The sequence below is a fragment of the Gorilla gorilla genome, chromosome 15 (assembly GCF_029281585.2).
Source record: "Gorilla gorilla gorilla isolate KB3781 chromosome 15, NHGRI_mGorGor1-v2.1_pri, whole genome shotgun sequence".
NCBI lineage: Eukaryota > Metazoa > Chordata > Mammalia > Primates > Hominidae > Gorilla > Gorilla gorilla.
The window spans coordinates 104,883,333-104,902,574 of NC_073239.2; the positions used below are offsets into that span (position 1 = coordinate 104,883,333).

The window sequence follows — 19,242 nt, forward strand, 5'->3', positions numbered from 1 at the left end:
AAATGAGATTTTTCCATTTTAAGCCGATCAATTCCCCTCCTTATATTTCTATAGGTACAGTAGCAACAGTCTTATACTCTTGCTTTTATTTATGGTGCTTCCTGAGCATTCTCTCCCTACCACCACTACCTCAGATGGTTTTGATACTATCTATGCAAATCCTATCCTCACAGCCCAGTTCAACTCTACAATACCCTTAAAAGCTTTGTACAACTATTTTCCCTTCCACAGAGCTGCCCCCATCTCTAGGAATTAAATAACTTTCTATAATTGTAAACTATTTGGTATTTGCTTACATCCCTTCCCAATTAGATGTCCAAACACCTTGGGTTGAATTCTTTTTATCACTCCCACAAATAACAAGTAGGTGCTCAAAGTAACACAGCCCATAAGTCATATGCTATTAAAAAAAAAAAAAAGTCACTTACCTAAATCACCTGTAACCCTGTAAGATCCATTTGCAAAAATCCAGAAGAAAATTCCTCTGGCACTTCTAATCAAAATACCACCTTTATTTACTCTTCCTGCAATGAACACACCTCCTGTGTCAGGGGTCTCTATGTAAACATCACACTTTATAGTCAGATTGGTCCTGCAAAATAAAACGGTTGATTAGTACTCTTAAAATATGCCCTTTGTAACATAGTACAGATATGTCATTTCACAGCACATGCTTCCAAACTTCTAACTGAGGTGAGAATGTGATTTGCTAAGTCTAAGCCTGTAGCAGAGATGGGCTTCAAGAATCTTTATTGACAACAGTTTTAAATGTTACATGACTTAAGTCATTTCATTGCCTCTTTAAATGATTACTGGACAATAATAGTTATGATTTTTAAGTTTCCCGAGAAAATATTTTTTTCTACAATAAAACAACTTCTCATCTTAAGAATACAATATTTTAAAATGCCACTATTGTCTATGAACACATTAAAAAGTAAAAAGTTCCACACAATTCTGAGGGAAAATGTTTATTCAAACTTCCATCAACAAAGAGAGGCAATGAAGGCAATGCTAGGAGCCTTTGGGAGAACATAAGCTATTCCGGGGCCAACTTTTACATTTAAATCTAACAAAACTTTAAAACTCCAGAAGAAAAGATCTAAAATTATTTTTCTGCAAAGACCACAGAGTTGACTCTCTAGAAGGGCTTCTCACACCTGAACAGCACTGAAATCACCTGGAGGGCTTCCTAAACTCAGTTCACTGGCCCTACCCCACAGCGTGATTCAGTAAATCTGGGGCAGCCCCTTGAATGTGCATGTCCGACAAGTTCCCAGGTGATGCTGATGCTGCTCGTCCAGGAATGCCACTTTGAGGACCATTTTCCCCTATGAAGTATCTGTCTATAAGGAAGCAATAAAATCCTGGTTCTAGGCTCACTGATCCACAGCAGTCTATCAAAGATGGGAAAAGATTCAGCTGTCCAGGGACTACCAGAGCTTTTACAGTGAGCTCTCCTCCAGGTTTCCTCTTACAAATGCTACCAGGTACAACACTTTCCTTCTGGAATGCTACAACCACCCCAAACCAACATGATCTCTGAAAATATTTCACTTCCTACTCAGTATCTAACTGCAAGTGGGAAGAAAAAGAAAGCCTGCACATAACCAAGTCATAAATCAAGCAATATATCTCACATAAAACTGGAAACACCAAGAAATCCACTCCGGAAATGGGCTGGGGGGAATGAGATCTAGAATTATGTGGCTTTTACATTTCTGTGTCTTATCAGTGAATTTTGCACAGTGAAATTTTACTACATAAAGGAAAATATTACAGAAGTACCTACATCAGCTACACAGGGAGGAAAATCCACACTTAATTATCTAAGCAGAGCTGGACTACTTTACAGGAAGATAAATGCTAAGTAACTCAAGCCCAGTCTCTCTTGTATGTTCTCTGACATCAGAGGGAGTTTTCTCTCCATAGATTATCACCAGCATGAAACCACTGGCAATCAACACTGGTACTTATATCCCTTACCTCCTTTCTGGTTCATCAGAAGTTTGAAAGTGCTACAAATACCATCAGCACCATAAAATTATTCTATTTAGAGTTGGAATGAGAGAAGATCAAACTTTCCTTTTCTATATACCACATTCTAGAATAAGTGATTCTTGCATCAGAACTTGCCAGGCAATTTCATAGATAATGAATGAAATGGAATAAAAGTGTGGTTTGTTCTTCCACAGCCGCAATCTCTCAGTAATGCTGAAAGAACAAAAACTAGCCAATACATAAGGCAAATTTGATCAAAGAGAGTTCAGCTGTGTGCAGGGAAAGATAATTTTGTGATTGTCTTTAAAGGATTCCAACCAATGCTCACTATCAACATAGAAGTAGCCAGTTATAGTACAATCTATCCCATATAATCAAATTACTGTGCTGGTAAATTACTAAATCTAGGTATAAGGGAGGAGGTTCTACTCAAAACACAAGTCTAAAAACTGTTGAGTAGTGTGCACACATTGAGAGCAGATTTACTAAAATAGCACTACAGATAAACTAAACAAATTTCCCATTTCCTACCTTTAGGAAGAAGATGATTAAAATGAGGCTGTGAGATGTACTCCAAAGAGAATGGGCTACTCAGTCACACAGACCCGGCTTCTAGCCCTGGTTCTGCCACTTACAAGTGAAATATTGGGTAAATCTTATTCCAAAGATGCAGTTTCTCAGTCTGCAAGGTGGGGACGATGATATCTCCACCATAAAGTGGTTGTGTGGGAAATCCATCAAAGTGCCTACTATTACCCAATTTTTATTCCCTCCTTTTCCCACAATAAGTGGGCACAGCAGCCAGACAACAGAAATGAACAAGGGATTTGTGTGGATCTCTGAGCCGATCTGGCTGCCTCAAATAGAGGGTGGAGTACTGGAAAATAACACATAATAGATGAGACCAAATTATAAAGGGTCTTGGAAATCAAGCCTAGAAGTGGAAAACACAGGTAGCAGGAGAGAGTCACTGCATCTTCCTGAGCAGGGGAATAACATGATGAAAACAGGGCTTCAGAAAGATGAAGGCAGGCCTTTCTTGACACGCAAAACTGCAACTTCCCGGTTCCTTTCCTTTCAGAATATGCCACTCTCTTCCCTTCTACACCCTTCCCCATCCCTCGTCCCCACCTCCTTACCCACTGCAATAGATCCTAGTAAAAACTGAGTATTGCTATTTAAATTGTGAAGATGTATATGAAGATTCAAATATATGAAGATTTGGGAGAGTAAATCTTTGGATGGTGCTATATCTCACTTCTATACTACAATTAAGGGGCTTCTCAATCTTTTTGGAGTCCCAGCCAGAAATAAGATTGAGTTTGAGTTTAGAAAGAGCCCTCTATGGTATTCAAGTGCATGGGGTATAGGGGATGTCACAGAAAAAAAAGTTGCCTATATGGCGACTTCAAAACTGGAGATCAAAACAATGGGACCCAGGCCTTGGACACTTAAACCCAGCCACTGGACTTACAATAAGACCACCAGTCATAAATAAGGATGCCACGAACTCCACTGCCATAATGGGAAAATCTAGGTAAAGTTTCCACCTCAGAGACAATGGGACAAGCAGAAATTCTGTGTAAAAACACAAGCCACAAATGTCATCCTAAATTAGGAAAGAATTCTTCACTGCACCTCAATAACTCTTCATAGTGTTATAAGGGTTCCAGGGGCTCTGGATAACTAAAAGTATCTTAAGACTTATGTCACAGCTTGGGACTAGAATCAGGATTTCTAACTGGGAGTAAGGCACTTCAGGAGGGATAAACACTTTCTGCACACTCCATAGACAGGCAATTCAAGGCTCTTTTCAGAATTCTTTTCTCTTCCCTCTCCAGTTTCCAAGCTTCGGATATGGCTTTTTGGTGGCTTGGTATTACTAGTACTAGCTCTAAACCTGGAATGTTTATGTGTTTTTTTTCCCACAGTGGAATCATACTAGTTATAGGAAAAAATGAAAAAGAAACACATAAGACAGGTGGAATAAGTCAGCACACAGAAATTCTGTAACTAAAGAGGAAGGGAAAGTTTTAGTTTGGCATTATATTTTATGTGAATAATATAACTTGTCTCTTTACCAGATGACTAAATAAAAAGTTAAATTCACTAGGCGACTAAAGCTGATTAGCTTTTTACTATTGCCATCTACTGTCACCTGGTAAATAGATTTTTTAATAAGGCTAAGACGGTGTAATTCTAAGATTGGTCCACTAGATGGCAACACCAGATCAACAAATCAACTCCCCAGCGAAACAAAAACTTAAAAATACCTCACAAATCCGTCTATTTATAAACAAATATTAAATTATAATTGGGTCCAAAAGTCCTCAGTTTTTATACTGGAATCAAATTGTTCCTGTAATAATCACTATTAAATAGGGCAAAGATGAGGGAAGGACACTGGGGCAGCAAAACAATTTGCAGCTTTGTGGTCATCACCATACTATTCAACAACCCTTAATATTACACATTACACAACTATTAGGTTCTTGAAACAGGAGGACCATTGAAAACTCTTCACTTCAAAATGTACCTGACAGTATTACAAGGGTACTTCAGCCAGATCCACATTGAGAACATCAATCTTACCAGTTGTAGTCTCCTATAATACTGATTGTGTTGGATGCATCGGCAGCCCACGTAATGGGTCTCTGGTTGAGAACTTGGCGTAGCGTGAAGTGATGCTCGCCAGGGTCTTCAATATTTGTAAAATATTCAAATACACCAGTTTGATCAGCAAAGTTTGGAGCTTCACTAAAAAATGGGTAATCTGTTCAGAATATAAGAAATTCTCTGTTTAGTATCAAATCCTTCAGAAGCTCTCCTTGCTGATATTTTATAGTATGTCTGAAACACCTCTGAAAGCTTTTAAATAAATAAATAAAATCTAAACCAAAGTTTAGGGCCCAGGTCTAATAAAGATACATTAATTTTTGTATCATCATTACTAAATATCAAGATGATGAGTTCGACATATAGATGCTGCATAATATTTAATCCAGGCATCTGGTGTAGAGGAAAGGTCATGAGTTTTGAAGTAAGACATAGATTCAAATTCGAGTTCAGTCTGTCGCCCTGGACAAGTTATTTAACTGCCCTGCATCTAAAGTTTCTTCATTTCCAGGTTTGCAGGAGGACACGAGAATTAAAGAAAACAGGTACATAAGCCAGCACCTCGCAAGGGCTCAATAAGGGATAGCTTTATTATTTCTAATATCTGTCAAGCAAGGTTCCAAATCATGCGTCACAATCATCTGCCAAAAGAGCATAAGAAAGGTTTACTATATCAAGCATAAAATTTACAAATTTTCTTCTACTTCTAAACTGCAGCAAAAACCAGTTTTGGGCCTAAGTTATCAATCCCTTTTTAGTTTTACTAAATTAAATTATAGTCTTACAATAATGAATGCTGTAGAGGAGAAATTTTACACATCTTATAGCTCTTATACCTCATGCTTTTCCAAGTGTTTTTGCATTCATTACCTCATTTGAGACATTTAGAACCCTAACAAGTATCTCCAGAGCCTAGCTTATAATATTTAACTTTAGTTTTAAATTTATATTGTAGCTCATAAAGTATTACATTTTATATTTGAAGGTTTGAAATTGCCTCTTAGTCTTCAGGGTCACAAAATATTGGTCTTGGTGCTGGCAGAAGTTCTTCAATCTCATTATCTAGGCCATATCCCACACACATTCCTCACTTACTGAAGGCAAAAGTCACTTTTGCTAACAGAGAACCAAGCGAGCAACAGATTTTAAAGACCCTGTGTTTCACAAAATTAATGGGTTTATCTAAGAGGCCATTTCAAAGAGTTGCAGAAAAACAAACCACTAAGCTCCCCCTGAGGATCACTGTTGTCTGTATTATAGTTGAGAGGACTCCATTACACAGTCCAAAAGGCCTTATACTCCAGCCAACTAGATCATTTCCTGAGAAAGGGAGGTGAGACCCTGTAGCAGTGACTGGGAAAGGGTGATAGGAGTGTCCATCTTTGATGGAACAAGCAGCTCTGCAGCAAACAGGAGCTTCAAGTGATGCTCCAGCAATGCCAGCTCCCTCCCTATTACTCTCCTGCTGCTACAGATTTTAGGAGCAGATTACAAAGCCACCTGACCCTGTCTGTGAGACCCATAAACCTACAGAACACCACCAAGCAGTCAACAAATTTTGTTACTTACTCACTAGGAATATAACTACAATGACCATGTCTTCTAACTTTTTTCCAAGTGGTTTTCCTAAATCACCTATAACCAAAAACTTTTCTAACAACTTTAGGACAGATCTTCCTAGAAAACCAAGAAAGCTCAATTAAAAAAAAAAGCACGGGGTGGTATATAATGAGTTGGATCACCCAAGGACAACATAACTGCCCATAAGCACTCAGTTCACTAGCACTGCAGAAAGACAGATATCAATGTGTCTTAACCTCCACACAGAAGGAAGATGTCAGTAATGGCTAATGGGGCAGTAGCAAAGTTACAAAGTTTAAGTTTCACCAAAAACAAACTAGAACTATAACTTTCATTCTAACAATGAACCCTATATTTTTTTCTGAAACTGAAAAATACAGGGTCCTCAAATTTAGATTTACCATAAAGTAATGCAAAAAATTAGCCCTCCTTTTACCACATATGAGATGTAGGAGGTAAATGAATGTGCTTTTGACAGCCACTCCATCATGCACCCAGTTTGACAGGTAGAAATCAACACACTACTGTTAAATATAGAGACCAAGTTAAGTTTTAGTGAAAAATACTCACCAACATTGAAATCATCCTTATAGGTACTTGGGAAGGGCTGGGATTTTGGAGGAAGCGGGTAGCTGCCTTTGCGACCAGTGGTGAGAGTGGTGAGTGTGAACAGCTCATCTTCATGCAGGCTCAGTGTGAAACTGCCATCGCTGTCAAGGAGCTGAAAAAGAAGACACTACTGTATTCAGGGCCAGGTACTATAGCTCATCTCATGTGGACAAAATAGCTTTAAAAAAATCAGCTTAAAGAAAAGTCCAAATCATTTCTGTTAGAACTTCCTAAACATTTGTGGAAAACTCACCAATATCAAGGCCCTTGGAATCTTTTTTTCCTAAGTATTTTAGAAAACTTTATAAAATTATGCTTTATAATTTTAAACAACCTTACTTCATGGAGGGAAGGACTAAATAATCTCAAAATCTATTTCTATTAGCCTATTCTTTTCCACTACACAGTAAGCTCCTTAAAGCTTGGATATATTCGATACATGCAACTAAGAGATCTGCTTTTTTCTCTCAGTAATTTACTAAGGTAGAAAAATTCATAAAATATCACTGTCGACCCAGCTGTTAATCACAGAAATCCTTTTACAATTAAGAGAGAAAAATCCTGCTCATTTTATGATCAATATATATTTCAACTAGCAAGTTAGGCTTATGTCACACTTACGATCTTGGCAACTTAATCTCTTTAAGTCACAATCTCCTCATCTACAAAATGAGGAAAAAATACATACCTCATAGACTTCTGTGAGGATTAAACCAGATAATGCTTTTAAAGTGCTAAGCCTAGTGTGTGACCAATGGAAAACGCTCCCAGTATCAAAGTTGTTCTATGCTAAATGTAGATCTCTGAAGACACTGGAATCCTTTTATGAAATTTGAACAGTTTTTTTCTATTTTGAATAAAAGGAGTTATTATCCTTGTTTTAATGGTAAATTGATGATCAGATCTATGAAATACCGGACGTTATATTCAGGTTGAAGAATAACCCCAAATGACATTATTTTTCTTATGAGGAAAATCAATTTTATTATGCCATTCCTAGCAATTTGTTACACAAAAAGTATGAACTTTTTTTTCAGAACTTAATATATAATAAGGTGTTTTATCACTGTTAGTGACTAGTTGGTTATCAGAACATTAATAATAACCAGAAAAAGTGGTAGACTTGTGTCAATTAAGTGAAATAATGTGCTTGTTTGGGCCAATTCGTTCTTTGAAACATTTCCCCAGAAAGCACCATGGATGAAGCACTGTGGGAAGCACCTGGGATATAAAGCTAAATAAGGCAAGGCTCAGTCTTCAAGGTGTCCAGTGGCGCAGGAAAAGCATTTAACTAGGTAAGCACATGGCCCTAGGTGAATATGAGCTAAGACTGGTGAGGAAGCGTCAGAGGAAAAGACACTTGAATCGAGTCTCAAAAGATGACAAAGATGAGGAGAGGCCATTCTAGGTGAAGAACACAGTATGTGCAAAGTCACAGAGGTAAATAAACAGGCATGCTATGCTTTGAAAAATGTAAGTTTAGCATGTGAAGAGAGGCCAGTTTAGTAGGACACACCTCTAGGAAGAAGACCAGTCTTCTACCTTCTGGGAGGATAATGAGGGCCATGTGCTACACTAAGGAATGTTAACTTCTAAGAAAATAATCACTGAGGTCCTCTGAGCACAGTGGTCACAAAAATAGATCTGCATTTTTGACATTTCACTCCGTAGCAGTGTGATGGGTGACCTGGAAAGTCAGACTGGAAAAACAAGAGGCAGTTTCTGAAATCCAGGAGAGCGATAATGAAGAACTGAAACAAGAAGTAACAGTGGTAATGGAGAATAAGGAGTGAGTAAGAGAAATGTGTGGATACAATCGTCTATACTTGACCACTGGCGGGATACAGAGGGTGAGTGGGAAAGACAGAGAGTCTCAAATGGGACTTAAATTTCCAACCTGGGAAGCCAGGTGATGGCGTCACCATCCACCAAGACAAATTAAATGTCTAAGAGCTAAACACATCTATAAACACACAAACTTATAAAAATAAAAATTCTTAATTAATGACATTTCTGTGCCCTTTTACTGTTTTACTGTTGGAATACCCAAAATATAAGAATTTACTTTAAAATTACCCATAGAGAATCCAGCTGCTTAAAAAGAAATCTTTCGGATGTTTTTCCAAGTTTGGTATACCATACCTGTAGCTCTGGTATTTCACTCTGTAAAGAAAAGACAAAAAAGCATGGCTGAGTAATTCATCACATCCTCTTTGAGGATTCCCAAAATCAGTACCAGCAAGAATGTACCAATGACAATATTATCTCTATTTATCAGGAGAAACACCTCAAATATTAAATAATAATATTTTTAAAAATAGGAAAACATTGTTCAAGCAAATACTTTCTTCTCTAAACACTAAAGAATTTTGGCAAATGATAAAAAAATTACAGTGTCTTTGCTTCAAAAATATTCATTACTGTACCTGTGTAATAACTTCTAAATTAAAATAACTTTCTGGTATTAAAAAACAATTCTTATGCCATTAGTAATCAGAAAGGGTACTGCAGTTTGTCAATTCAAACCTAACAATTCACAGAAATAGCAAGTATCTGGTACTTTTAAACAATATTTTTGGCATAGTATACTGTAAATATCAATGCTTGAAAGTTCCCTAGACCATAAAATGCTTCTACCACCAAGAACAACTTTCTTGCAAGTGACTTTTGTAAGTGTTCCTCAAAGTCACAGAGCATTTTACCTCCTACTGGCTTCTGTCCTGTTAAATTAAAGCAAGTCAGAAGACAGAAGACACCAGGGCCTCTGTCAATTCATATGCAAACTGTTAAAAGTTCATAATATAAGGCTTCACTTAAGAACTACTGGCCTGTGACAGAATATATAAATTCTTAAATCAAAACCAAAATAAAGTTAAACATATTTACTTACAAAAGATCCCTTAAGAACAAAGGTGGCAAATTGTTGTGACACATTGAAATAAGGAAGAAATGGCCGTATGCACTTAGAATGTTTATGACTCTGAAAAAAAAAAATCACATACATTATCCAAATGATGTATAAGCTACCTTAGGGGAAAAAAAGTTCAATAGTTAATGCCCAAGATTAACAGAAATTTACATATACTAGGTAACAAATATGAGTTTATTTCACATTTTTAAAGACTTTTTTATAATATAATCTTTACTGAATGTGTATTGTATGTTCCTAGTCAAATGCAAAGGTCAATGGCGTTTCAACTGGATCAAATTTTGAATTCATAGCTAAACTGTAGAGACATATATGGCATACAGATTAATTTTTTGTTATAACTGTTTTCCAACTAAAATACATCAAATAAAAAGCAAAAGTAAGGATGTTTTCACTGAAAAGACATCTCATCTAAATATAACTTTCATTTTCACGTAAGAAGTAAAATATATATATATATATGTATGGGTGTGTGTATATATAGTATATATAGATATCAAATACACACTAAGGTCAGCTAAATATATGTAACATAGTTCTCAGATTGCCATCACTGTTTACTAAATAGTCACAACTATGAGCTGGGATCAAAAGAAGTATGAGACATAATCCCTACTTTAAGAGATTCCACAGTCACAGAATACTTACAGTACACAGTTCTATTTCAGGCTTTGCAGACCATTAAAAAATTACTTTCATAATCAGAGATTTCAATATCCATCTCTTAGTAATTGATAGTACAACTAGATGGACAATCAGCAAGGATATGAGAGATTTGAACAACACTACCAAACAAAATGCCATCTATAAATGCCTCCATCTAGCAACAGCAGGATGCACATTCTTTTCAAGCGCACATGGAACACTGACCAAACTACACCATACTCTGATCCATAAAGCAAGTCCTCATAAATACAGGAAGATTCAAGTCACACAAAGTACATTTTTAACCACAATAGAATTAAATCAGAAATGAATAACTGAAAACCTTCTGGAAAAGTCAAAAATATTTACAAACTATCAAATTTCTAAATAATCAATAGATCAAAGGAAAAAGAAAAAGAAATTAGAATTTTCAGCTTTATAAAAATGAAAACACAACATATCACAATTTGTGGTATGCCACTAAAGCAATACTTAGGAGGACATTTACAGCACTAAATACCTAGATTAGAAACCAAGAAAGGATTTGAGAGTTCAGCTTCTGTCTTGAGACACTAGAAAAATAGGAGCAAATTTTAAAAGATTACAAATTGGGTTCAGTGTATACTGCTCAGGGATGGGTGAACCAAAATCTCACAAATCACCACTAAAGAACTTATGTAACCAAATACCACTTGTTCCCCAAAAAACTGTGGAAATAAAATTTTTTTAAAAAGTAAAAATAAAAATAAAGAAAAAAACAAAATAGGCAAAGAAAATAATAATGAGCAAAGAAGAATTAAACAAAAACAAATTTAAAAACCACAAGAAAATAATAAAACCAAAAGCTGATTCTTCGAGAAGATCAACACGGTTGAAAAACTTCTAGCCAGACTAATAAAAAATCAGGTTAAGAGAAAACATACATTTCAACAATAAGAAAGGTGACATTACTGGAGATTAGAGATTTACCTAGGGGGAGAGGCAAGGCATGAAATAGCTTCAAACCTTTTCTTAAAGGAATTGATATTTGACACAGAGCATAGAGAGGTTTAAGACTAATGTTGTTCTAAAAAATAATGGAGGTTTTGGTGAAAAGAAAAAAGAGACCAGTGGCTTCACTATAGGCATAAGCTAAACCACAGCCCTGCCTAATATCCTGTTGAGGACCACCCAGCCTAGTATCCTGTTGCTCCACTAAAAATGACAGTATCATAAGACACAGTTTCTTTAATGTCCGTTGCTGACCCCTGGAAAAAAATTCAGCTTTTATACAGTCAACATTCTTTATATCTGAAGGATGAAAAACAGCACAAAAATCTTGAAAACTATGAAGTCCCAGAATCTATTGGTTCTCCAGATCTTAGTGGTTATTTCTTACTTAGCAAACTGTATGAATAGACATGTTCATGTGAAAGATGACTTTGTACATTCTGTTTCTGAAACACAGAATATAGAATCCCAGAAGATTCACTCCTCTAGACTGAGTGAGGTAACGAGCTCTAATATGCAAATATGTGGATTTGAAAGCATAGTTCTGCATTTAACTGAAAAGTATCAAAAGCTTCTCAGTGAAAATAAAATTATAGATGAACAGCCTAAACATCAGTCAGATATATGTGGTCAGAACTTTCACTCAAATTTGTTTCAGTTAGGCCACAAATGTGCAGCTATGTTGGATTTGGTTTCTAGTACTAAACAAATTAATATAGGGCCTGAAGTGGTATAAAGAGAGTGTGTGCCAACAGAATATCATGAAATACAAAACCAGTGTTTGGGATTATTTTCCTTGAACACAGTAGATAAGCCAAGGTCTGAAGCAGCAGTTAGGAAGGTCTCAGACCTTAAAATGTCAACTGATAACGGAATTTCTCTGTATAATTACCTCCAGCCAGGTTGCTTTTTTAGCTCAAAAGAAAGATAAAGGGCGAAGTTCTATAAATAAAGGGAATGTAAACATGGAGACTGAACCAAAGGCAAGTTACGGGAAGATAAGAATATCTGAAGAGAATTCCATTCAACTTGATGATTTTACAGAAGCATATGAAAGTGGACAAAACCAAGCATATTCTCTTGAACATTTTAGTCCCGTTTGTCCTAAAACAGAAAATAGCCACATTCACATAAACTCTGACAAAGGTCCTGAAGAAAATACAGGATCTCAAGAACTTTTCAGTTCTGAAGATGAACTGCCACCAAATGAGATACGTATTGAGTTGTGTAGCTCAGGAATACTGTGTTCCCAACTAAACATCTTCCACAAAAGTGCTATTAAAAGAAGCTGCACCTCTGAAGATAAAGTGGGCCAGTCTGAAGCTCTATCTAGAGTCCTTCAAGTAGCTAAGAAAATGAAGTTGATTTCTAATGCAGGAGATTCTGTTGTAGAAATGGATCAGAGGAATGTGTCTGAATTTAAGGGTATTAAAAAAAGTCATTAATAAAAAACTGTGATTCTAAAAGCCAGAAGTATGATTGTTTAGTCATGGTGCTATCTCCACGTCATGTGAAGGAAATAAACATAAAATTCGGACCAAATTCTGGCTCCAAAGTGCCTTTAGCAACAGTTACAGTAATTGATCAATCAGAAACTAAGAAGGTTTTTCTGTAGAGGACTGCAGCATTTTGGGCATATACAGTGTTTCTTGAAGATATAATTTTACTCGCAGATGTTGTTATTCATGAGGACCAATGGGTTGGCGAGACAGTACTACAATCAACATTTAGCAGTCAGTTATTAAATCTTGGGAGTTATTCATCTATTCAGCCTGAAGAATATTCCAGTGTAGTTAGTGATGTTGTACTTCAAGACCTACTGGCACATGTGCCCTCAAAACATTCCTACCTCAGAGATCTTCCTCCGAGGCAGCCTCAGAGGGTAAACAGTATAGACTTTGTAGAACTGGAGCACCTTCAGCCTGATGTATTAGTCCACACAATACTAAGAGTTGTTGATTTCACTATACTGACAGAGGCGGTATACAGTTATAGAGGACAGAAGCAGAAAAAAGTTATGTTAACAGTGGAACAGGCCCAAGATCAACATTATGTGCTTGTATTATGGAGTCCTGGAGCAGCCTGGTACCCTCAACTTCAAAGGAAAAAAGGTTATATTTGGGAATTTAAATATCTTTTTGTTCAGCGCAATTACACACTAGAAAACCTAAAATTGCATACAATGCCTTGGTCATCCTGTGAGTGCTTGTTTGATGATGATGTAAGGGCAATTACATTTAAAGCAAAATTTCAAAAAAGTGCACCCTCCTTTGGGAAGATACCAGACTTAGCAACCCACCTAGAGGATAAATGTTCAGGAGTAGTTCTAATTAAAGCCCAGATTTCAGAGCTGTCATTTCCTATTACGGCAGCTCAGAAGATAGCTCTAAATGCTCACAGTTCTCTGAAGAGTATTTTTTTCTTCTCTTCCCAACATCATATATACTGGCTGCGCAAAATATGGATTGGAACTAGAAACAGATGAGAACAGGATCTACAAACAATGTTTTAGCTGCTTTCCATTTACTATGAAGAAAATATACTATAGGCCAGCCTTAATGACTGTAGTTGATGGAAGACATGATGTTTGCATCCGTGTAGACTCAAAGCTGATAGAGAAGATTCTTCTCAACATTTTTGCAGACTGCCTCAACAGAGTGATAGTTCCTTCCTCAGAGATCACCTATGGGATGGTCATGGCAGACCTGTTACACTCCTTGTCGGCAGTCAGCGCAGAACCTTGTGCATCAAAGATTCAGAGCCTTTTTGTGTTAGATGAAAGCAGCTATCCATTACAACAAGATTTCTCCCTCCTGGATTTTTATCCTGACATTGTAAAGCATGGAGTCGATGCCCTTCTCTGAGGCCAGGGGAAGAAATTGCAGGCATTTCAAGGAAGAAGTACTGAAATGATTTGTCTTTTGAAGTAAATAAATGATAGGGTTTTTGCTTTGGATTTTTTATTAAATACATTTTACAAAGAGAATTTCAATGAAAACTTTTTTCTAAGAAAATCCTGTGAGGTTTAAAAAGATTATTTTTGTTTTTTGGTTTCTTCCTTTCTTCTGGTGAAATGATCTACCAGTCAAGGCAATATGTAGCAGATCCCTGGGAATTAAAGGTTTGCCCATTTGTTCACTGTATTTAGTCCCTGCTACGTTCCAGGCATTGTACTAAGTATGAGGAACCACAGGGAAGACATTCCCTCAGAAACTGCTGCAGTGCTTTTACTTATCCCTACCTAAAAAACCGTCAATGTGAAATCATTTCCTTGATTACAACTATACATGATAATGGATTAGTTTATATAAACCTCTGTTTAGACAAGTTCAAGACAAGCGTGTCTTTCTATAAAAAGCATTGAAAACGAAGGAAATGAGATCATGTTTCAATTTATTAAAGCGGGGAAGAGCGTTCTGTGGTTAGTTCGTGTCTAGGATTTGAGTGCCTTACTGAATGTATTTACCAGCAAACATGTAGCAATCTGTTCTCTCACTGTGATTGTAGAAGAAGCTCATGTAAAATGATAGTCATTAATGAGGAAGTATAGAGTGGTACTTATTCTGTAAGTTCAGAGTATGCCGAGTATTAATAGATTATCATACTGCCTGAAAATAAATTTATGATGAAATGAAAAAAAAAAAGTGACAGTTTAAAAAAAAAAAATCTCCTGTGGTCAGAAGAAAACTAAAACACTAACTTGAAACCACCCCTGAAAATGAGCTGGAATTTAATTGGATCAGTCTTTGGAACAATTTAAGTCCCCAGGGCATTGTTTAAAACAATACAGAAATCCACCAGCAATTAGTGTAACTTACAGTGAGGTGTGATCAAGGAACCAGACAGAGTCCTGGAAAAACAAATGTCACCCCAGGGTGACTGTGGATATGCCCAAAGCCACATTCTCCAAGGAGCAACATTTCAGGCTTTACAGTGTGTGGAGGGGAAGAAGGAGGGAACAGAGTTAACTAAAATACTCCAGCAAATCACTAAGTAAATAAATAAACCACAACAAGCCTCAAGGGGGAGAGGATCAATGCCCAGAGTTGATAGCATATATTATATATGAGTTGCTACCATATATTATATATAAGGTCGTTTCCAACCACACACACAAAAAATGAGACATTCAAAGAAATAGGCATTATTTCATTCTTTCTATGCTGAAGAGTATTTCATGATGTGTGTATGTATATATATATATACACACCATATAGATATACACACAGCATATATATATATACACACACACACACCATATACACACACACACACACACACACACACACACACACACACACACCATATATATATGGTATATATATATTTCCTTTATCCACTCATCAGTTGATGGGCACTTAGGTTGATTCCATGTTTCAATTGTGAATTGTGCTACATAAACATATGTGTGCACGTGACTTTCTGATACAGTGACTTCTTTTCTTTTGGGTAGATATCCAGTAGTGGGATTGCAGGAATGAATGGCAGATCAATCAATTTAGTTCTTTGATAAATCTCCACATTGTTTTCCATATAGGTTGTACTAACTTCATTCTCACCAGCAGTGGATAAGCATTCTCTTTTCACCACATGTATGCCAACATCTATTGTTTTTTGATGTTTCTTAATGGCCATTCTGGCTGGAGTAAGGTGGTATCTCTTTGTGGTTCTAATTTGCATTTCCCTGATGATTAGTGATGTTGAGCATTTTTTTTAACTGTTTTTTTGGCTATAGACATATCTTCTTTTAAGAAATGTCTATTCATGTCACCTGCCACTTTTTAATGGGATTTGTGTTTTTCTTGCTGGTTTGAGTTCCTTATAGATTCTGGATGCTAGTCTTTTGTCAGATGCATAATTTGTAAATGTCTTCTCCCATTCTGTAGGTTGTCTGTTTACTCCAATGATTCTTTGCTTTGCAGAAGCTTTTTAGTTTAATTAGGTCCCATTTATTTATTTTGGTTTTGTTGCATTTGCTTTTGGGGTCTTAGTTATAAATTATTTGCCTAGGCCAATGTACAGAAGAATTTTTCCTAGATTTTCTTCTAGAATTTTTATGGTTTCAGGTCTTAGATTGAAGCCTTTAATCCATCTTGAGTTAATTTCTGTATACGGTGAGGTGAGAGGTAGGGATGCAGTTTCATTATTCTATATGTTGCTATCCAATTTTCCCAGAACCATTTATTAAATAGGATGTCCTTTCCCCAAATTTATGTTTTTGAATGCTTTGTCAAAGATCAGTTGGTTTTAAGTATTTGGCTTTATTTTTGGGTTCTGTATTCTGCTCTGTTGATACGTGACTGCTAGATCTGATAAATGAATTCAGTAAAGTTTCAAGTTACAAAATCAATGTACACAAATAATGTATATAAATCAGCAGCACTGCTATATACCAATAATGACAAAACTGAGAATCAAATCAATAACTCAATCTCTTTTAGAATAGCTACAAAAATATATAAGAATATACTTAACCAAGAACCAATAGTTCTAAAAGGAGAACTATTATACAAAACATGGCTGAAAGAAATAATAGATGATGCAAACACATGGAAATACATCCGATGCTCATGGATTGGAAGAATCAATATTATGAAAATGAGACCACAATGCCCAAAGCAATCTACATATTCAGTGTAATTCCTATCAAAATACCAACATCATCTTTCACAGAATTAGAAAAAACAATCCTAAAATTCATATGGAACCAAAAGAGTCCAAACAGCCAAAGCAATCCTAAACAAAAAGAACAATCTGGAGGTATCACATTATCTAACTTCAAATTATACTACAAGGCTATAGTAACCAAAACAGCATGTTACTGGTTTAAAAACATATAAATTTATGTATAAAGTAACAATGTCCTATTGAGTTCGCAGCACGCAGTGTTGTGATATGTGTGCTAATAATAGAACAAAAGGAGAAAGGGAACAGAGCAACAAGGGAATTCAGCATAATCTACTGTAATTCGGTTAGTTTAAATCCGAAGTGAGTCCAGTAAGTTAAGATGTATATGGTAAGCCCCAGAATAATCACTAAAAAAAAACTCACAAAAATATAGTGAATAATTAATATTGTTAACACAGCCATATTACCCAAAGCAATCTACAGATTTAATGCAATCTGTATCAAAATGCCAAGGACATTCTTCACATAAATAGAAAACACAACCATAAAATTTATATAGGAACACAAAAGACCACAAACAGTCAATGCAACCCTGAGCAAAAAGAACAAAGCTGAAGGCATCACACTACCTGACTTCAACACATACTAAAAGGCTATAGTAACGATTAATAAAACAGCATGGTTTTGGCTAAAAGCAGGCACACAGACCAATGGAACAGAATAGAAAGTCCAGAAATAAATTCATGCCCTATGACCAACTAATTTTCAACAAAGGTGCCAAGAACACGCTAGGAAAAAGGACAGTCTCTTCCATAAACAGCACTGGGAAAAATGGATAGCCCCATGCAGAAGAATGAAACTGGACTCCTATCTCTCACAATATACACAGTCAACTCAAAATTGATTACATACTTAAATATAAAACCTGAAACTATGAAACTAGAAAAAAAAAACAAAGGGAAAGTGCTTTATGACAATGAGCTGGGCAAGAATTTTTTAAATAAGACCTCAAAAGCACAGACAACGCAAAAATAGACAAAGGGGATGACATCAAACTGAAAAGCTTTTGCACAGCAAAAGAAACAAAGTAAAACAGCCTACAAAATGGGAGGAAATATTTGCAAATTATACACGAGACAAGGGGTTAATATCTAGACTATGTAAAGAACTTAAACAACGACAACAAAATAGCCCAGTTTAAAATTGGGCAAAAGACTGTAATAGACATTTCTCAGAAGAAGACATACAAATGGCCAATGGGTACATGAAAAAATACTCAACATCACTAATCATCAGGGAAATGCAAATCAAAACCACAATGGGATATCACTTCCCTCTACTTAGAATGGCTATTACCAAAAAAACAAAAGAAAACAAGTGTTGGTGAGGATGTGGGAAAAAAGAAATACTTACTTAATGTTGTTGGGGTTGTAAATTGGTACAGCCACTATAAAAAACAGTGTGGAGATTCCTAAAAAATTAAAAATAGGCAGGGCACGTGGTGGCTCACGCCCATAATCCCAGCATTTTGGGAGGCTGAGGCGGGCAGATCACTTGAGGTCAGGAGTTTGAGACCAGCCTGGCCAACACGGTGAAACCCCGTCTCTACTAAAAATACAAAAATGAGCCAGGTGTGGTGGCAGACGCCTGTAATCCCAGCCACTTGGGAGGCTGAGGCAGAAGAATCACTTGAACCCAGGAGGCAGAGGTTGCAGTAAGCCGAGATTGCACCACTGTACTCCAGCCTGGAAGTGCAGAGTAAGATTCTGCCTCAAAAAAAAAAAAAAAAAAAATTAAAAGTAGAACTACCATACGATCCAGTAATCCCACTACTGTGTATATATCCCCCCAAAATAAAATATGTATGTTGAAGAGGTATCTGCACTCCCATGTTTATTAAAACAATATTTACAATAGCCAAGATATGGAATCAACCTGAGTGTTCAACAATGAATGCATGAATAAAGAAAATGTGATACATATATATACACAATGGAGTACTATTAGTCATAGAATGAAATCCTGATATTTGCAACAACATAGAGGAATATGGAGGATATCAGTTAAGTGAAATAAGCCAGACACAATAAGACAAATACCTCATGATCACACTTACATGTAGAATTAAAAAAAAAGAAGAGTTGATATCACAGATGCAGAAAGTAGAACAGTGGTTACCAGAAACTGGGGTGGGGCTGGGAAGGAAAGGACAGGAAGAGGTCGGTCAACGGGTACAAAGTAAC

The 19,242-nt window shown here is 36.3% G+C and overlaps 1 protein-coding gene and 1 pseudogene across 7 annotated transcripts in view; one reads left to right on the forward strand and one right to left on the reverse strand.

Annotated features, from left to right (window-relative positions):
* The window catches only part of GALC (galactosylceramidase), a 109,812-nt gene that overhangs the window by 56,634 nt on the left and 33,936 nt on the right, over positions 1-19,242 (reverse strand). For all 7 annotated transcript variants that reach the window (XM_055361797.2, XM_019010001.4, XM_055361798.2 and 4 more), the window contains 5 exons: positions 9,698-9,787; positions 8,884-8,970; positions 6,769-6,919; positions 4,594-4,774; positions 429-592 (listed from right to left, as the gene is read on the reverse strand). In XM_055361797.2, the coding sequence (XP_055217772.1) occupies positions 429-592; positions 4,594-4,774; positions 6,769-6,919; positions 8,884-8,970; positions 9,698-9,787 (673 nt within the window). The remainder of the gene's footprint in view (positions 1-428; positions 593-4,593; positions 4,775-6,768; positions 6,920-8,883; positions 8,971-9,697; positions 9,788-19,242) is intronic.
* LOC101137689 (shieldin complex subunit 2-like) lies at positions 11,597-14,312 on the forward strand (annotated as a pseudogene).